We start from the raw sequence: 17,406 nt of genomic DNA, 5'->3' as shown, positions 1-17,406 counted from the left end.
TCTAATCTTCCCAAAGCTCTGGAACGTCCAGGTGGAGAGACACGCGCAGCAACCAGCGGATCCAACACCAAGTGTCTGTTCACTGCGGTAACCCCCTGCACCTAGCACACCGCCAAAAACGCCGTACGGGGGCGCGAGAACGTGCCTTGTCTTCTCTCCCCGTGTCCCACGGTTTTACAGACTTTGCAGCCTGGTGCACAGCTCACGAGATGGCATGAGGGCGTGTCCACCACCGCGGGACGACCACGCAACGGCAGAGGCTTCAGCTCGTTTCTTTTTTGGACAGAGGGCGCGTGTGTCACCGGCTCTAAGAGTGAAAGCTGTGTTATGATAGTTTTTTGTGGGGGGCGATGTGTAAGAATGGGACAGAGCGTGTGCTGATTTGGGCAGCCAAATGGGCTGAAGTCGCCATCCATCATCCCTTCCTGGTCACCAACATCTGAACCCCTTTTCTGTATTTGGGCAGCTCTACTTTTGGAGCTGTGCTGTGTGCTAACTAAAACTAACGGCCGCCCTCGTCCCCACTCTCCTGGAGGCCAGCACGTGGGTAGGTAGCCACGCCACCAGGCGTCTGCAGCGCGCGCTCGCAGTGGAGCCCGGGCCAGGACCGGCAGGCGCAGTACAATTCTCGAACACCAGCATCCTCCCAAGAACGGCACCGCGGCACAAGCTATTCCTGGGTGTGCGGTCCTAAACCGGGACCCCCAGCTCCCCAGATGCCTCTGAGAGTGACCCATGGTGTCTTAATAAATTCCTTTTCATCCAGACTACCGAGGAAGGTTTCTGCCGCTTACACATGAGAATGCTGACTGGGATACCGGGTAACTGAGATGCAGGTCCCATGATGGCCCGTGTTAATTTTCTTTCTCTGGGACAACATAGATCAGCAGGAAAGAGTGTGCAGGTTTCGGCTGAATGTGACTCACTCCTGGGAGCATATAACCTCCCCCCACACGACACCTCCTTTACTGTCACTTCCCCCATCTAAAAGCAGTGGAGAGGAAACACGAATCAAGAGCTCAAATTCATGAAAGTATTATAACTACTAACTTTCTTTCGAGAATTACTTAAGATTTATATCAGCCTCTGAGCTTCCTGGTTTTTTCTTTCCAACAATCAATGACTTCAACTTCTCATTATCAGGGTGGCCGTATTTCTCTCTCATTGTGTGAGTTTTAAGATTTAAGGTTGGCTACACCTGTTACTAGTGCTTTGATTCTACACAGATATCTATAATCAGCTTTCCTCCCACATAAATTGTTATTTTTTTAAAATACCATAAAGATCAAAGTTTCTGCTAAAGTGACTTAAAAGTTTCAGAAAAGAGAAGACCTCATTTTCCCTCCTTCCCTGTGCTAGTGAGGAGGATGCACGTTTTTCTGTTATAATAAGCTAAATTTCTTAATCGAGTACAACCAAAGACCTTTCAGCTTACACTTCTGAAAAGAGTAATTGTGGTTGTAGGTAATGTCTCTTTCCACAGAGGTTAATAAACACATGACACATCTCTTAACAGCACTAACGGAAATTTATGTTAAAGTTAATTAAACTCAGAAGTCATAACTTGACCTAATGTCCACTTTTGTCATAGATTCAACAAATCCAAATTGTTTTAAAGTCATTTTTATGGCTAAAGATTCTGGGAAGTGTCATTTCTAAGCATAAAAAATGGCGCACACGTCTACATTTCTTCCCTGCATGGAGTCTACAATACACCAGTATTTCATGTAAAATTCAAGTCAGCCATAGTTAATTTTATGAGTCCATTCTTCTACCACCGAGCTATGACATCCAACTCAAGGGGGCTGTGTGGAAATAATTAATGTGGCAACTCCTGCTTCAGAATGATAAGTGGGTAAATAACTCCTGGTTTCTGAGATAGAAGAGCTGAGTCAACAGCAGCACAGAAATTATGATTGTCCCAATTTTCTATTTTTATGATCATCTCATATTTAGATTTTTTATACTTGCCCACTTGCATATTTGACAATGACACATCTGTCAATTTTTAGGATTTTCTCTTAAACCCGGTTTCATGCAGCACCACAAGCAAGCAGCTATCACTGCCCTGAGCTGTCAGGATGCCTTCAGGTATGTTGTCTACCCAAGGCCCCAGGGCGGAGAACACCCCCAATCTTCCCTCACTTACAGCCACAGAGGGGAGACGCCCCCACCCCCCATGGCCACAGAGCGGAGAACACCCCCAACCCCCTTCCCTGCCCCGCCCCATGGCCACAGAGCGGAGAATGCCCCCAACCCCCTTCCCTGCCCTGCCCCATGGCCACAGAGGGGAGAACGCCCCCAACCTCTCACCCCCCATGGTGATAGAGCGGAGAACGCCCCCAACCTCCCACCCCCACAGCCACAGAGTGGAGAATGCCCCCAACCTCCCACCCCCCACGGTGACAGAGCGGAGAACGCCCCCAACCTCCCACCCCCACGGCCATAGAGGGGAGAACGCCCCCAACCCCCCATCCCATAGCCACAGAGCGGAGAACCCCTCCAACCCTCGCCCCCCCCCACCCCACGGCCACAGAGGGAACATCCCCACCTCCCCCATCCTGTAGCCACAGAACGGAGAACGCCCCCAACTCCCGCCCCCCCCACGGCCACAGAGCAGAGAACGCCCCCAATCTCCCCCCCCCCACCCCAGACACACATCTTTGGGCTGCCCCATGTAGCTTGTACAAAGCAGCAGGTCTCATCTAAAATGCTAGAGAAAAGGAAACCCGAAAAGGACGGGCTCCTCTGTGGACACTGTCATGTCTGCTCAGATTACGTGGTCCAGGAGCAGCGAAGGTTCCGTGTCTGCCTCCCTGCCTGGTTGACGGGGAACGTCGTCTTAACTGCTCTGGGGTTCAGTGTCTTCCATCCCAGAACAGCTAACTCAGCCCCAGCGAGCTGTGGGGAGATCCACCCAGATACTACCTGGAACCACAAGGCCCAATCCTCTCGTCGGAGAATATTTCTATTTTGGGGTGAAAGTCTTTTTTCTGAAGCGCAGACCTGGGACCAGCCACCTGAGCTAACAGTGGGCAGCAAGCCCGTGATTCCCACCGGCCAGGAAGAGCTACCAGTGACTCCACGGCTTTGATTTTGGAGGAAATTCTGCTGCCGTGGACTCACTTCACACGGGAGGCTGGACTCTGAACGAAAAAGTGTGCCTGGTGTCTCCAAAGTGAACTGTACGTGAAGCTAGAGGAGTCGAACTGTGGGACGTCTGTGAGGTTGTCTCAGCCTGTGAGGCGCTGTCCCGGGGCTCGGACAGTCCTTCCCCGAGAGGAAGGTCACGGGTGTCTGCAGAGACAACGGTGAGCCGTGGCACAACGCGTGAAGTGGGGGATGAAGCACCACGGGGATTCAGAGCACGGAAAGCACTTGCAGCGCCAGCACTCAGAGGGACTGGGAAAGAGCAGCAGGATTTTGGCCCGTGAAGGGGGGGCGGGGGGGGGGGCAAGTGCACTTCAGGCTGAGACAGCACGAGTCGCGGCCAGAACGTGAAAACACCCAAGACGCCATAGTGGAGAACGAGCCTTAGTATCAAACTGTACCGAGTCGGGAGGGAGGAGGACACCTTCAGAGTGCCATCGATGGAAACCAACCTCGCCAAGTAAAACCAACCCTAGTTTGTCCCCACGTAACGTTACAATCTCATGTAGCAGATATCTTTTATCCCGGAGTCACAAAAAGCTGCCCACTGTGAACCTCGGCCTTTCCCCAAAGCCCCGGGAACCCTTCTGAAAGTGGCATGTGGGCCCGGCCACCCTGAGCCCAGGAACTTGGTGTGAGCACATGGGCGAGGCTCCGCTCCTTGTCTGGACAGCGCCCCTCCGTTAGGTGACAAGGACGCATCGGGCACACGTGGAGACTCGTCCCTTCTACCAGGGCTGCTCTAGAGAACAGTGGCTCAAACGTCAGGCCCACCGAGTCACCGGGACACACAGTCCTCTTGGGAAAACAGCACATCACCCGAAAACAAGGATGCCTACTTCCCGATTTCACTTATGTTGGTAATTCTGCTAATTCTGCAACAAAGGGAAAACTCCAATTTCCAATGCCTTTAAACATTTCGGTACAGTACTGGGGATTGAGCATTATAGCTTTTTGTGTTTCCGATGTTTTTACATCCAGGGATTAATGGCGATTATTTCTGGGTGGATGGAATTATGGGTGTAATTCTTTATTTATTGGCTGATCTGTATTTTCTGATTTGTTTTCTAAAATACTCCTTTATAAAAAAAGTTCAATCTGTAAGATTCAGAACCATTCAGGTTATTTCCCTGATTTGTCTACACATTCACAAAAATTCAGTTTTAGTATATTTAACAAATCTTGTTGGGCATTTACTGTGGGTCAGGCCCTCCAGAAACACAACGGGGAGCACGACACGTGGGTTTCTGTGCAGACGGCGGGCTCTGCCTGCTGCTTCACGACCGTCATCTCACACGTTGAAGTTTTTGCAATGGTTAATAGAAAACTCATGTTCCCACTGGCCAGCCCTGCCTCAAGGCCTCTGCACCTGCCCTCTGGCTTCCTGGGGCACCCTGCTGACATGCTGCCCGCTGGGGAGGCCCTCTGTGACCCCCTGTGCGCAAGTCCCACTTCACCCCCCTACTGTATATACATATGAGTATTTCACTCACACTGAAAACTCTGTTCAGTGTCCATCTCATGGACTATAAGAAGTTCAGTGAGAGGAAAATCTGACTCAGGCTGACACAAGGCTACCTGATTCTTGGGGTGTCCCCAGGAGCTGCAGGGACACTGCTGCGAGACCTGGGGTGCCGCATCAAATACAGGATCCAGGCTCTATCGCCTCCCTGAAGCCAGGAAGCGCCTCACTCCTGAAGCGCCCCTCCCCCGAGCATCGTAGCCCGCGACACCGAGCCCGCACGGCGGAATCACGGTGCGCTCCACCTCTGCTATCAGACACATCCACACTTCTGGCTAGTTTCCAAAGCTAACCATTCAGGAAAAAGGAAAACTGGCTGGAAATGAGTTGAGAATAAAGCAAACATGTGGGGAAAAAATGTAAAATGTACAAAAATGATTAAAGATGCTGCCAAGATTCCAAAACAGCACCAGGCCCATGACAGCAATGTCATTTTGGATGTAGTAGAAAATAAAAAAAATAAAAATAAAAACCCAACAAGACGCCTTCTGTAGCTAATGTTTCTGGAGCGAACTCATCTGATGGGTCACATGGTCAGTCTGCTCTCGGCCCCTGTCCGTGGTGAAGTCCCAGCGCCTGGAGTGCTGGTGAGGACGTGGCCAGCTGGGAGCTTTCCCAGGTCACCCCCAAGGTAACTGTGAGCAACCAGCTCTGGGGTCAGAAATGGCGGGGACAGCGGGTGGGCAGGACGGGAGGCCGGGGGCGACCTGCTGGGTCGTGCTCCGTTGCAGCACCTGGGTGAGCACCCTGCTTATCCTGCCGATTGGTTTGAGGAACGAGGCCTGCAGCTGTGCCCGGGCTGCTTGCTGCGGGTGAGGCTGTGGGAAGGGCACGTGGGGACGCCTGTCCTTCCTTTTGGGCAGCCCTGCCCTGGCCGGCGATCCCCACGATCAACACACCCGTGTTAAGGGTTTGAAGAACGAAAGGAATAGCGAAGATGGTGGCAAGTGGCTAATGAAGAAACACAAGCAAGCAAGCGTTCTTCCGCCGTGGTTACCACGCGGGTCGCGTCGGGGGCTGCCTCACGCCTGTGCCCTGCACGTGCAGCCAGGAAGTGCCACGTCTACCTCCGGATGCCATCACTGCAGCAAAGCCCCGGACCTGCTAACTGCTCGGCATTCTTCCTGCAGAAGCTCCTGTCTGTCCCGGACACTGAGCACTTCAAGACACAGCGTTTCTTGCCACAGAGAAACACTTGTCTCTGCCATCTTTAAAAAGCCCAACTTGAGGGGTCTGGGCCAACTGCTACTCATGTTACCAAAGTGAGAATGTTTTAGGACACAATGAGTGCTCTGAGCGCTAGCCGTCAATAATGGTTACTCACAAATGCAGACTGAAAAAAAAAAAAAGAAAGAAAAAGAAAAAAAACCAACCAAACGAGTGTGCACCAACCACGTGCATTTGATTACAAGGTATCTCCTGGACGTAGCTCAGCATCAGCCACGGAAAGGACCCCGTGCTGAGGGCGCACCATTTGAAAGCCACCCTCTGACGGGAGCGCTCACTGACCCCGATGAAACCCACCTGCAAGCAGATCGCCAAGTTCACTCTGCAGCCGAAGGAGGTGCTCACAGCCCGCGGGTGGAGACCCAGGTCTTTAAAGAGCTTGGAGAACGACTGGGTGAGCGCTATCCGAGGCCGCTCTTCTGCCACGACCACACATGTCCGCACACGGGACAAGTCCAGCCCTCGTGCCTAGAAATAACAGCAGCGGTAAGAGGTCAGCCTTCCAGTGCTCAAGGTGTGAGCTCCTTAACCAGATGGATACAAGCAACACACACTCCACGCAGACAGCGTTCTGTGTCCCCGTCACTCAACGGTCCTGGGACGTCTGTGTGGGGAAAAACCCTACAGGCATCAGAGGACTGAGGGTGCCTTCACAAACCTCTCTTAAATAACGGTGAGATGCAGCAGCGAGGAGCACGAGGAGAAGCAAGGTCCTGGAAAAACAATTACAGGACAGGGTCTGGGGAAGCAAGACACACCCCTGAAGACGGATACACAGGACCACACACTGGACAGAAATGAGAAAAACTATTTTTAAATCAGAATGGAGAAGTAAAATATTTAGACAATTTTGTAAAGACAGCACTCCTCCTAAGTCCCATGAGACCGAAAAGATCCTGTTCAGTTCTGAGGACTGTGTGTGACTGAGTGAGCTCGGGTCTGCACCACGTTCAGTCAACTGAGCAAGACAGCAAGATGCAGAGGAGGACCTCAGAGAGCCGAGCACCGGACTGTGCGAAGGGGCGCTTCCCAGCCGGGCCGGGTGCCTGCAGGGGCGGGGGAAGGAGGCGGGTGGCGAGCGATGGTCTCCAGAGGAACAGAGCTGTAGCAGGACGACCGTCTCAGGCTGGGCCACGCAGCCCTTCCGGGCCCTGCACCGCGGCCTGGGCTCAGGGCACAGACACAGGGGGCACGGTGCTGGGGACACGGCTTGGGGGCATGCTGGCCCCAGAGGTTCCTGCACAGATATGATCTCATACACACGAAGCCACACAGAAAACACTCCGAATGCGTGATCCCAATGCTCGATTTGCACGTGTGTGTCTTCGGGGAGGCAGTGCGGCCTGGGTCTCGAGATGGCGCACCTGGAGCTGGAGATTCAAAATTTGGCTCCAAAATTTATTAAATGTAAGGACCTGGAAAGGGTGCTCAATTTCTCTGTAACTTAAGATTTCTCCTCTTTAACAATAGTGCTTTCTATCTCAGATGCCTATTGTAAAGATTAAGTCAATAATCAAGGGCTTAGAAAGCACTCAATTATATTATTATTTGTGAAATGTACTCCATCGTTTTATAAAATAACATAGGTGATATAATAATTACATTTTGTAAATTTCTTTTCCTAGATCTATAATTTCACACAATTATATATTTGTTTATGTAGCTTAATATCAACATTATCTTGCATTTTTTTTCTTGTTCAAGCTTAATGCATTAGGTCTAAACAGGAAAACAAAATTCAGGAGATAAATGTAATGCTTTACTATTCATTTGTGTAGATAACTCATGTGCACATGTCTACACACACACACAAATATCATCTGTCTATAAACAAGACACACATCTGAACATATAAACCATGGATGGCAGTTGGAATATAAATCGAAAACCAGTCATATGATTGATTATCTCCCCTCCTTACTTGGATCGTGACTACTTCACCATGAAAATATGTCCATCAGAATGTTATTGACTTAAATGGAGGCAAATGCTAACATTCTGGTTAGGATGCAGACCTACACATCAAGGTCTTCAAGGAAAACAAAAATGAGTGGCTAAATTCAAACCTACGGCTTGAATACCAGCATCAGAAAAAAGTTAACTTCACTGCACAAGTGAACTCACCAACGGAGGAAAAGCCCCTGAGAGCCTTTCGGGCAGACCGGATGCACTCGCAGACATCAGAGGGCACACCCTGACCTGTGACTCCCTGGGGCAGTGCAATCATTCACCGTATAAAATCAAGTTTTCACATGAAATCAGTTTTGGGAGGGAGCTTCAGGGGACAGCGGATTACACCTTGGCTTTTGTGAATGATTATTTTAGCTTCAGCAACCCTTGCCACGCCCTGTGACAGGTGCTTCCCTAGGACGCTCGGACGGGCTCCCCAAAGCACCCTGAGGCCTGTGACAGGCTGCTTACCTTGAGGGATTCTGTCTGCGAGCCCAGCCCCTTGGTACAAAGTTCCATCACTGAATAGGAGCAAAACGTATCCCGGACTTTGTACTGACTCACGGCAAGAAGCCACAAGGCAGGGTTGGTTTCCAGCTCAGAAGGCGGGATGAGAATGGACTGGTGCCCGGAGTACACACTGCGGAGAGAGACGGGAAGGGCCGCGTGAGGGTGGGGCCGCAGGACCCCTGTGCCTCAGCAACATCTGCTGCCCACTTCAAGAGGGGGGCAGTCCCGCCACTGCCCCTCCAGGTTGGCCAATACAAAATGCAAGTGTGTTCACAAAAACATTCTGCAAAGCCCAAGAGAACTCCAGGAATCTTGATTCGGTGACCGCCTTTTTGAGCACTCCTCTGAAACCTCTAGACGCTACGAGGCCATCAGGGTTCTCTCAAGGTTGCTACATTCGCAAAATACAGGAAACACAGGGTTGCATCTATAAAAACGCATGTTTTCTTTGGAGGAATCAAGTCCTTTGTCCATTTTTTTGATGTGATCTCTACACCCAACGTGGAGCTCAACCTCATGACCCCGAGATGAAGAGTTGCATGCTTGACAAACTGAGCCAGCCACGCGTCCTGTCCGTTTTTTTTTTTTTTTTTAGACAACTGGCTTTTACTGCATTACTGATGGGGGAATCTTAAATCCCTGTATGTTGAAAACTAAAATTCAGAAAGTGTGAAAGTTATCCAGTTGTGAGTAATTTGCACACACACGTTGTGATAGGACATCGTAACGCTGCAGTGCTTTCTTTTGCTTAATTAAAGTTAATGCACAAGACAGGAAGGGTAATTAATTTGACTGCCTGTGAAGGAATAGCAGAAGAAGCAGAAGATAAGGTCGTATGCCAGTCACTATTTACACACACGCCGTATTAAACACACTCAAGCATCTCAAAGCACACTCAAATGCCACTGTTATTTTAGTAACAAAAAGTCCCATGTAAGCCAATTTCTCCTTTTAAATGAGAGTACTTCCTGAAGGGAGGAACAGATGCTGAGTTGAGAGTAAGAGTTTAGAGGAAACTCTACACCATGAGCTGAAAGCTGCCTGTGGTTCCCCCCTTCCTTCCACCACCCCCAGGTGCTGGCTGACCAAGGGAAAATCACAAGCAAGAACTTTAACAAGTAACCAACAGGCTCTTTGTGGACATTACAATAAATACCATTTAAAGACTCCGCTTTTGCTTTAGAAAGTGCCTTAGTCCATTGCTACGTACCTACCCCTCAGATGTCCCTTCTGGAAGGACCTGGCTATGTTGCCATGTGAGGGCTCAGGGGCCACCAGCCAGCTGCCAGTGCCTCGGGCGTGCGGGACCCCCCACCCCGCCTTGACCTGTGACTAGCCTGTCTCCCTTCACAGCTGTGACCCCCTTCGCTGCCCCCCACACCTTTCTGCGGCTTGAGCCAGCTCCTGACAGCTTTCAGAGGCTCCTGTTAAGAACGCCGCGCGCGCACACACACACCCACCCACACGCACACACACCCCTCACCTGGAGACACCCAATCATACGTTTCTCATCGGGACCACAAACCCTTCAAGCTGGTGGGTACTTCTGGTTCTGCTAATGCAGGCCGCTGAGCACAACCCCAGTCCACAACCAGCGCGTGCGGAGAAAGCCCGACTGTCACTCCAGGATGGAGATCCATCATCATGTGGGAGCTAATTTTTCAGTGGTAGGTGCATCCATGAGAATGTCTGGATTTTACTTAACCCTTCGAGTAAGGGAGTCTGAGAACAAACAGACGCTGTATTTGAAGGGCTACCCAAACCTCAGCATAGTCAGCGCTGGGTCTGGGTCGAGTTTAGAGGAAACCTGCAGAGCTGAGGACGTACTACTGTTCTCAGGGAGCAGGAGAGAGGATTATTACACCCACGCCTTTCACGTTTGCTCCGAAATCCTGCTGCTACGGACGTCCCGCTGGGCATGTGATTGCCCAGAGTGGCACTCACCGGTGGAGCCCTATGGAAACGTGCGGAAGTTACCTTTAGTGTCAATTTATCAAAATCAGGGAGGAGCCTGTTCCCATGACCGTAGCACTCGAAATTCTGGCAGTGTTTCTGTAAGATTTGTCTTTGAGAAATTAACTCAGGTCATGAAAGATCAGTTTACACTAAGGTTACTCGAGACCAAAACACAGGACAACGAATCTACCTGCATCACCAAGTCCCGCTCCCACTCAAACAGCTGAGCGCAGGCCGTGTGCTGTAACCACTGTGAGTAACACTCCATCAAACAATGTAGCCTGGACTTCGCAGTCTGAGAAAACAAACTTTTACCCAGAAGCTCTTGTACCCAGAGCTGAGGTTCCTGAAAATCAGAGTTTCCATCCGGTGTTGGAAGCTGGCCTGTCTTCCCTGTGTGCTCACTTTTGAGGCATACCATGTTATTTTCAAAGTAACCTTCCAAGAATTATCCACTTGGGGTCGGAAAGAAACCAAACATTTCCCCAGCTGCACCCCTATGTCTAGTGGCCAAGGGATGCCATCACCCCGTATACCCAGAGGTCCTACGGAGCAATTTGGAGATGTTTTCCCCGGGGCTATAAGACACGACTCTGCTGCCAGGACGCTTTCCCAGAGGTGCGCTGCCCCTGGGGACGTGGACACACACACAGGACATTCCCGCCTGGCCTGAGCTGACAGAAACTGATGTTTCCTTTGCAACCCTGGGTAGAGTTGTGCTGTCTGTCCCTTGCACCATGGCCTCCAAAGACTCGGCACACACACATGCTGTCACTCTGAATTAGAGGCTTTCTTGGTAGCGAATGTGTTCACTCCAACATGGAGGAGGAAGAAACAAACATGACAGGAAATTTTCCTCCGCTACATGGACGTCGAAAGAACAGTCTCAGGGATCAACTATGGGGTTTGAACAACCTAAGATCTAACAAGCCTACACTTTACGCACCTCAGAAATCCTAACTGTCCGCCAGGAAGCATGCGTCCACTTCTGTTCATGAATCAGGGTTAACAACACAACTGAACTAGGTTTCCCCGCATGCTTTGTACCACAGCTCAGATTTACAGTCGCGGGATCTCACCAAGGATTTTCACATTTTCAATGCTGGGCTCCAAACACGTGCTGTGACATCTGAGCCCCACGGCTTAGGGAATCAAAGTGTGGGCAAAACCTTACGATGATACTCCTCTTAATGATGACAATTCATCACTTCCATGTTGTTCCCAGGGTTTTACTTCATAAGTACTATGCAAGGAGATCCAAACCACAGAAAATGAAATACGGAACACCCACGACCAGCCTAATCAAGAACATACGTCAGGATGAACGACCTGCCTGGTCGGAACCATTCCCACATGAAAGGGCTGGGGTCCCCCGTGTGGAATTCAAGGCTAGAGAGTTGTAGGCACACTCGTGAAAATCAAGTATGGTGCGCCACTCTCCTCGTTACACTAGGATGGACGTCAACATTAAGAAAAAAATTAACAAGTGCTGATAACAGAGGACAGACAGATAACAGGGAACACTCCTCACGGATTTCTTACTAGCCCTTCCTTACTCAGCCCAACCAATGTCGATTCATCGCTTCATTTACTAACCGGAACTGACTTCTTGGCACTCGCCACAAACACCTCCTTGGAGAAAACAACCGAGTAATAGCAGGCTGCTTATACTGAAGACGATGATTTTCTGAGAATTCCTGGAACCTGAACTATTCTAGTCTAGATCTGAACTTCAGACAGAACCAGATGATTAAAGACACGTGGGAGTATTTTCTGCACATCTGTGGCTCGCCTCTTCGTTCTGACGGTGTCTCGTAGAGCGGTAATGATTGATTCATTTCAATGAATTACGTCCTATCGTGGGAGACTTTTGGTGTCATATCTAAGAAGTCACGGCCATGACCCAAGTCATCCAGACTTTTCCCTTCTAGGAGTTTGATAGTTTTATGTTTCACTTTAGGTCTACAATCCATTTTGAGCTAGTTCTTGTGAAGACCGTGAGGTCTGCGCCTAGACCCATTTTTTCGCGCACGTAGAAGCACGGTTGTCCCCACATCACTTGCTGAAGAGACAATCTTGGCTTTGTTGCATGGCCTTTGCTCCTCTGTCAAAGATCAGTCTATCTCTGAGCTTCCTGTACCACCAAGAGTGAACCCTGATGTAAATTATGGACTCTGGTCCATGATGACGATGCATCAACCAGGGTCCTAGATTATTAAAAAAAAAAAAAAAAAAAAAAAAAAGAAGACCCACCCTGGAGGGAGATGCTGATGATGGGGGAGATGGTGCGAGTGTGGCCGTAGGAAGTATGTGGGAAATCTCTGTAACTTCCACTCAGTTTTGCTGTGAATCTCAAACTGTTCTGAAAAATAGTCTATTTAAAAAAAGAAAAACATGGCTGACTAGGAGGAAAAATCAGACATTTTGGTAACATACAATTTCACACCTTTAATTCAGTGATTTCAGCTTACTAACCTGAGAAAACACACAAATGATCAGAACTTGGGCACCTGGAGCAGGGCAGGTGCCTGGCTCGCTACAAGACACGTCACCCTGCGGTGGGCAGGTTACCGTCTGCACTGAGCCCCTCAGCTCCCTGATGACAGCCTGTCTTCCTTCTTAAGAGTTTTTTTTAGGTATCATGCGCGTACCATCAAATCTACCCCATATGAAGCACAGAATTGAAAGGATTTTACTAAATTTGCAGAGTTGTTCTGGAACGTTTCCAACCCACCTGTGCTCGTTGTGGCTCGACCCCAGCCCCACTCAACCTCTGCCCTCCTTTCTGGCTCTGTAGAGTTGTCTTTCCCAGACATCGTATACAAATGGCATCATTGGACACAATCACAGAATATGTGATTTTGAGTCTGGCTTTTCTCCTCGTGGGCTGTTTCTGAAGTTTATCCACGCTGCAGCCATACCTCATCGTACGGACACGAACACACACCATCCAGCCTTTCACCAGCTGGTGGACCCGTGGGGTGTGTGTTTTTCTTTCCTCCTTGTTTTTACGAAGGCTGCTAGGGACATTTCACTCACCAGGGCTTTGGGTGTTTTCCCTTTGCTTTGGCAGATGCCTAAGAGCGGAACTGCTGGGTCACACTGTGAATTTATGTTTAATTTTTAAGAACATGCCAGACTGTGGTTTCACCATTTCACATTCCCGTTGACAACAACGTAGGAGAATTCCGGTTTCTGCACACCCTTGGTTACTGTTGTTTTGTGGTATTGTTTTGAAACCAGAAAATACAAGTTCTCCAACCTCGTTACTTTCTGGGGTTTGCGGCTGTATCTGCTCCAGTGGGTACGAAGTGTTATCTCACTAGCTTTAATTTGCATTTCCCTAATAAATGCTAAGCATCTTTTCATTTGCTTATAAGTCATTTCTGTATTTTTGGTGAAATGTCTATTCAAATCTATTGCCCGTTCTTAAATTATGTTGTGGGTCTTCTTCTTGAGTTTTGAGAGTTTGTTTTATATCTGGTTGGAAGGACTCTATCAGCGTATGATTCGCAAAAATTATTCCCCAGTCTGTGGCTTTCCAACTTTTCCAACTTTCTTAATAGTGTCGTTTGATGTGCCCACATTTTTAATTTTATTGAAGTCATATTTTTGGTATTTCTTTTATGTATTGTACCTCTGGTACCATATCTAAGAACTCTGCCTAACTCAAGATTATAAAGACTGACTCCTCTGTCTTCTAAAAGTCTTAGCTCCTACGTCAATGTCTGAACATCCAACGTTGCCGAGCATCATTCACTGGAAATACCACCCTTTCATCATTGAGCTGTTGTGGTACCTTTGTTGAGAAATGAAGTAGCCACACATAAGAGGTCACCACAGTTTCCAGACTCTGAATTCTGTTTCACTGGCTGTTTTTTCTGCACCTACCTTCCTATTACCTTTATGCCAGCACAGCCCTGGTCTGGTTACTGCAGTAAGTGTTGAAATTGGGAAGTCTGAGCTTTCCAACTTTGTTATTCTATTCCAAAATTGTTTTGGATATTGGGCATTCTTTTTTTGTATTTTAGGATAAAATTTTCGATTTCTGCCAAAAAACAAAAACAAAAACAAACCAACCCTGATGAGATTTTGACAGGAATTACTTCGAATCCTAGATCTATTTGCAGAGAATTTCCATTTTAACAATATTGAAACTTCCAACCCATGAATATCAATGATCGGAAATGCTTTTTAAGACATATTTGATCTTAAGAATATTTTGAAACAATTCTGTTATATCATGATTCTCAAAGAAATAATCCTCTATTTTATGACTGAAGGTAACTTTAGGGTGAAAACACAAAAAATTGTATTAAACTTTTTAAAATGCTGAAAGCATTGCAAAGTTACAGAAAAGTTGTAAGTAGAAATAACTTTTTCCTCTCTCGAATCACTTGAGGGTGGGTCACTGACGTCAGCGGGTATCTCCAGTAAACATATTTATTTTTCTCCATACAGCCAATAAGATGTCAAAATCAGGAAACAGATACATTTCTTCCACCGAAGCCTTGGACCCCTTCACGTTTGCTGGTTGTCCTGACGGTGACTTTTACAGAGAAAGGAGACCGTTCAGAGACACACCCGCAGACGCCATCAGCCCACCCGCTGGGGTCCTCAGGGCTTCTGTGACTGTGTGAATCTGGCACTCGTGGTCACAGACAGCAGCTGTGGGCACCCCTCAGTCTGGGTCTGATGCTCCCTGGACTCAGTGCTTCAGTGAAGGGTCTTTGTCAGGACGACCCCGGACATGACGCTGTTTGCCTCGCTGCAACTCTCTGGGTGACACTCATGACCCCGTGTCTCTGCTGTGAAGGTTCTCTCCATCCCTTTATAACTCACAACTGTTTTCTAGATGTCTACTCTATCGATCAAGCTTTCAGTCTGTCTGTTGGAATGGTGAGATAATTTCCTGTTTTATTCAAAGTGTTATCTATCATAATCTTTATTTTGGTGCTGAAATCCCCCAATCCGGCCAGTGGGAGCCCCTCCAAAGGGCACGTCACCCTCATGCCACGAGCGCCTTCTCGCACAAAAAGACATTCAGGCGCATCTTGTGCATTTCCTGGACCAGCCGTGAAGTCGGCCCTTCCCCGAGGGAGCGCTAGCCCGTCGGAGCAGACAGCAGCACCCCCAGTGCCGACAGGTGCCGGGCATTCTCATTCCTCCTGCGGCAGATGCTCCCAGGCCAGTTTCTAAGCAAGTTTGTCCGGATCTGTTTCTGCAGAGACTTCAGAAGGAAAAAGTTCACAGCTCTCCTGTATTTATGTCAGTGTTGCAGAGACAATCAGCAGAACTTGGTAATTTCATGACTTCTGAACGAATTTGCAGGAAAGACGCCATTAGGAAAAGCCACCTTAGGGCCCCTTTCAAGAGCCCCACCGTGACCCGCTGCTACCGGTGTGCGTCAAACCTTCCCACCAACAGGCAGCCTCTCTGGCCGTGTCACGAGGGTCAGGCTCGGTGAGCCCCAGGGGCGGGAAAGCGCTCCATCCACTCGCTTCGGCTTCACGGGCGCCTTTGCCAAGGGACACACAGTCCCCTTTAGGGTTAGTGCCGCAGGACAGGCTTCCTTCGCGGTTGGCCGCGCGTCCCTGGCCCCTCTGCTGCAACGCCATATTCTGAACGACTTCCCAAGAAAAATATTTACGCACGATACTACTGCATTCTATAGTGAGGCAAAAATCACTGAATATTTTAATTGAATTGAATTTGTGCTCTCAAAAACTTTAATTGTTCTAACTAGAATGAATGCCAGCGTTTTTCAAAACTACAGGACTGGATTTTAATCTAACTTAATACTATTAAGTACGATGAATGCATTAGAATAATTGTTTTCCAAAGTGCATTTAAAGACATGAGAGAAGACATTAGCGACTATTAAGAAGAAAGGAAATCATGACCGTTTTCATACGGCAGCATCTCAGTTTTAAATCTATATTAAGGCACAGCCACAAAACTGTACACACACCGAACAGTTTATGGCGAAATCACGTTTGGTGATGGCTTTACAATGCCGCACGGAACACAGGGGCAGAAAAAACTGGAAGGAGAGATGAAGCAAAGCCGTCCGAACGCTGGCCCGTGGGAGCCGGACGGTGGGCACCGGTGTGCACCACGGCCTTGTTCACGTGCTTGCAGACGCTCGAGCGTTGACACTACCAAAACAGTATGCTACCTCCCAACCAACTCTGGAAGACTGCAAAATGCGAGCGGTGAGTACTTCCTGGTGTCACGAAGGGGCTCTGGCCCCTGTGGTCTTCGTGTTCTGCAGGCTGTTTGGTCTTCCCCAAAGTTTCTACAGTCTGAAGAAATGCCAACACACCTCACATTCACCCTCTCGAGACACTTGCTGAGCCTGCTATGGCCAGCCCTGGGGCGCTGGAGACGCGGACGTGGTGGGGACTCTGGTGGGCTCTCATGGGGAGCTCCCCGCCTTTCTGCACCTGGTTCCTCCCAGCCACGCCAGCGAGAAGCCCGAAGGAGGAGGGAGCCTGAAGTGTGCATTGACCTAATACACATTCCAGGCCAGGGGTAACTGCTAGGTAAAGGCAAAGCACCAAAGCCTCAGGCTGGCATCCTCGCTAGGAAATAGGGGTCCCCACCAGGCAGCCTCCCAGAAAGAGCCCAGAGTTTGTGGTCTCTGTGGGGCTCAGCAAACGCTGTGGAGTGTGGATACCACCGCAGACACATCTGGTCCTCCCGGAGCGCGGGGCTGAGAAGGGACGGGACAGTGACCCACCTGTGACCCAGCCGCAGCCGGTCGGACATGGCAGCCCCCCCCGACACTAGCATCTGCTCTGCAAATGGTCTAGAAAGGGGGTGCATGACGGATTTAGTCTTCATTGTAAAGATATTCAAGAGGATACTCACCTACAGAGGCACCACAGGACAAACCCAAGTCCACAGTAAGGGTCCAAGCAGATGGCCACTTCTCGAGAGGGGTAGAGTTCACACTGCAGCTTAATGGAACGGCAGAAGGCACTGGTGGCTGCGTGAGACATCTGCAAGACAGCAAGGCCACCTCAGTCCACGCAGCCCGACCTCCAGCACCCCACGGTGACTGCAGGAAGGGCGCCATGGCAGCCACG

The 17,406-nt window shown here is 49.3% G+C and overlaps 1 protein-coding gene across 5 annotated transcripts in view; it reads right to left on the bottom strand.

The window, feature by feature from the left end:
* The window catches only part of DIP2C (DIP2 acetate--CoA ligase C (putative)), a 390,975-nt gene that overhangs the window by 39,571 nt on the left and 333,998 nt on the right, over positions 1–17,406 (bottom strand). For all 5 annotated transcript variants that reach the window (XM_045812960.2, XM_087857775.1, XM_045812961.2 and 2 more), the window contains 3 exons: positions 17,189–17,319; positions 8,321–8,489; positions 6,197–6,367 (listed from right to left, as the gene is read on the bottom strand). In XM_045812960.2, the coding sequence (XP_045668916.1) occupies positions 6,197–6,367; positions 8,321–8,489; positions 17,189–17,319 (471 nt within the window). The remainder of the gene's footprint in view (positions 1–6,196; positions 6,368–8,320; positions 8,490–17,188; positions 17,320–17,406) is intronic.

The sequence above is a fragment of the Ursus americanus genome, chromosome 31 (genome assembly GCF_024610735.1).
Source record: "Ursus americanus isolate L20-20 chromosome 31, mUrsAme1.1.p, whole genome shotgun sequence".
NCBI classification, from domain to species: Eukaryota; Metazoa; Chordata; class Mammalia; order Carnivora; family Ursidae; genus Ursus; species Ursus americanus.
The sequence above is the reverse complement of the archived record's forward strand: the minus strand, read 5'-3'. Positions and strand labels throughout refer to the sequence as shown.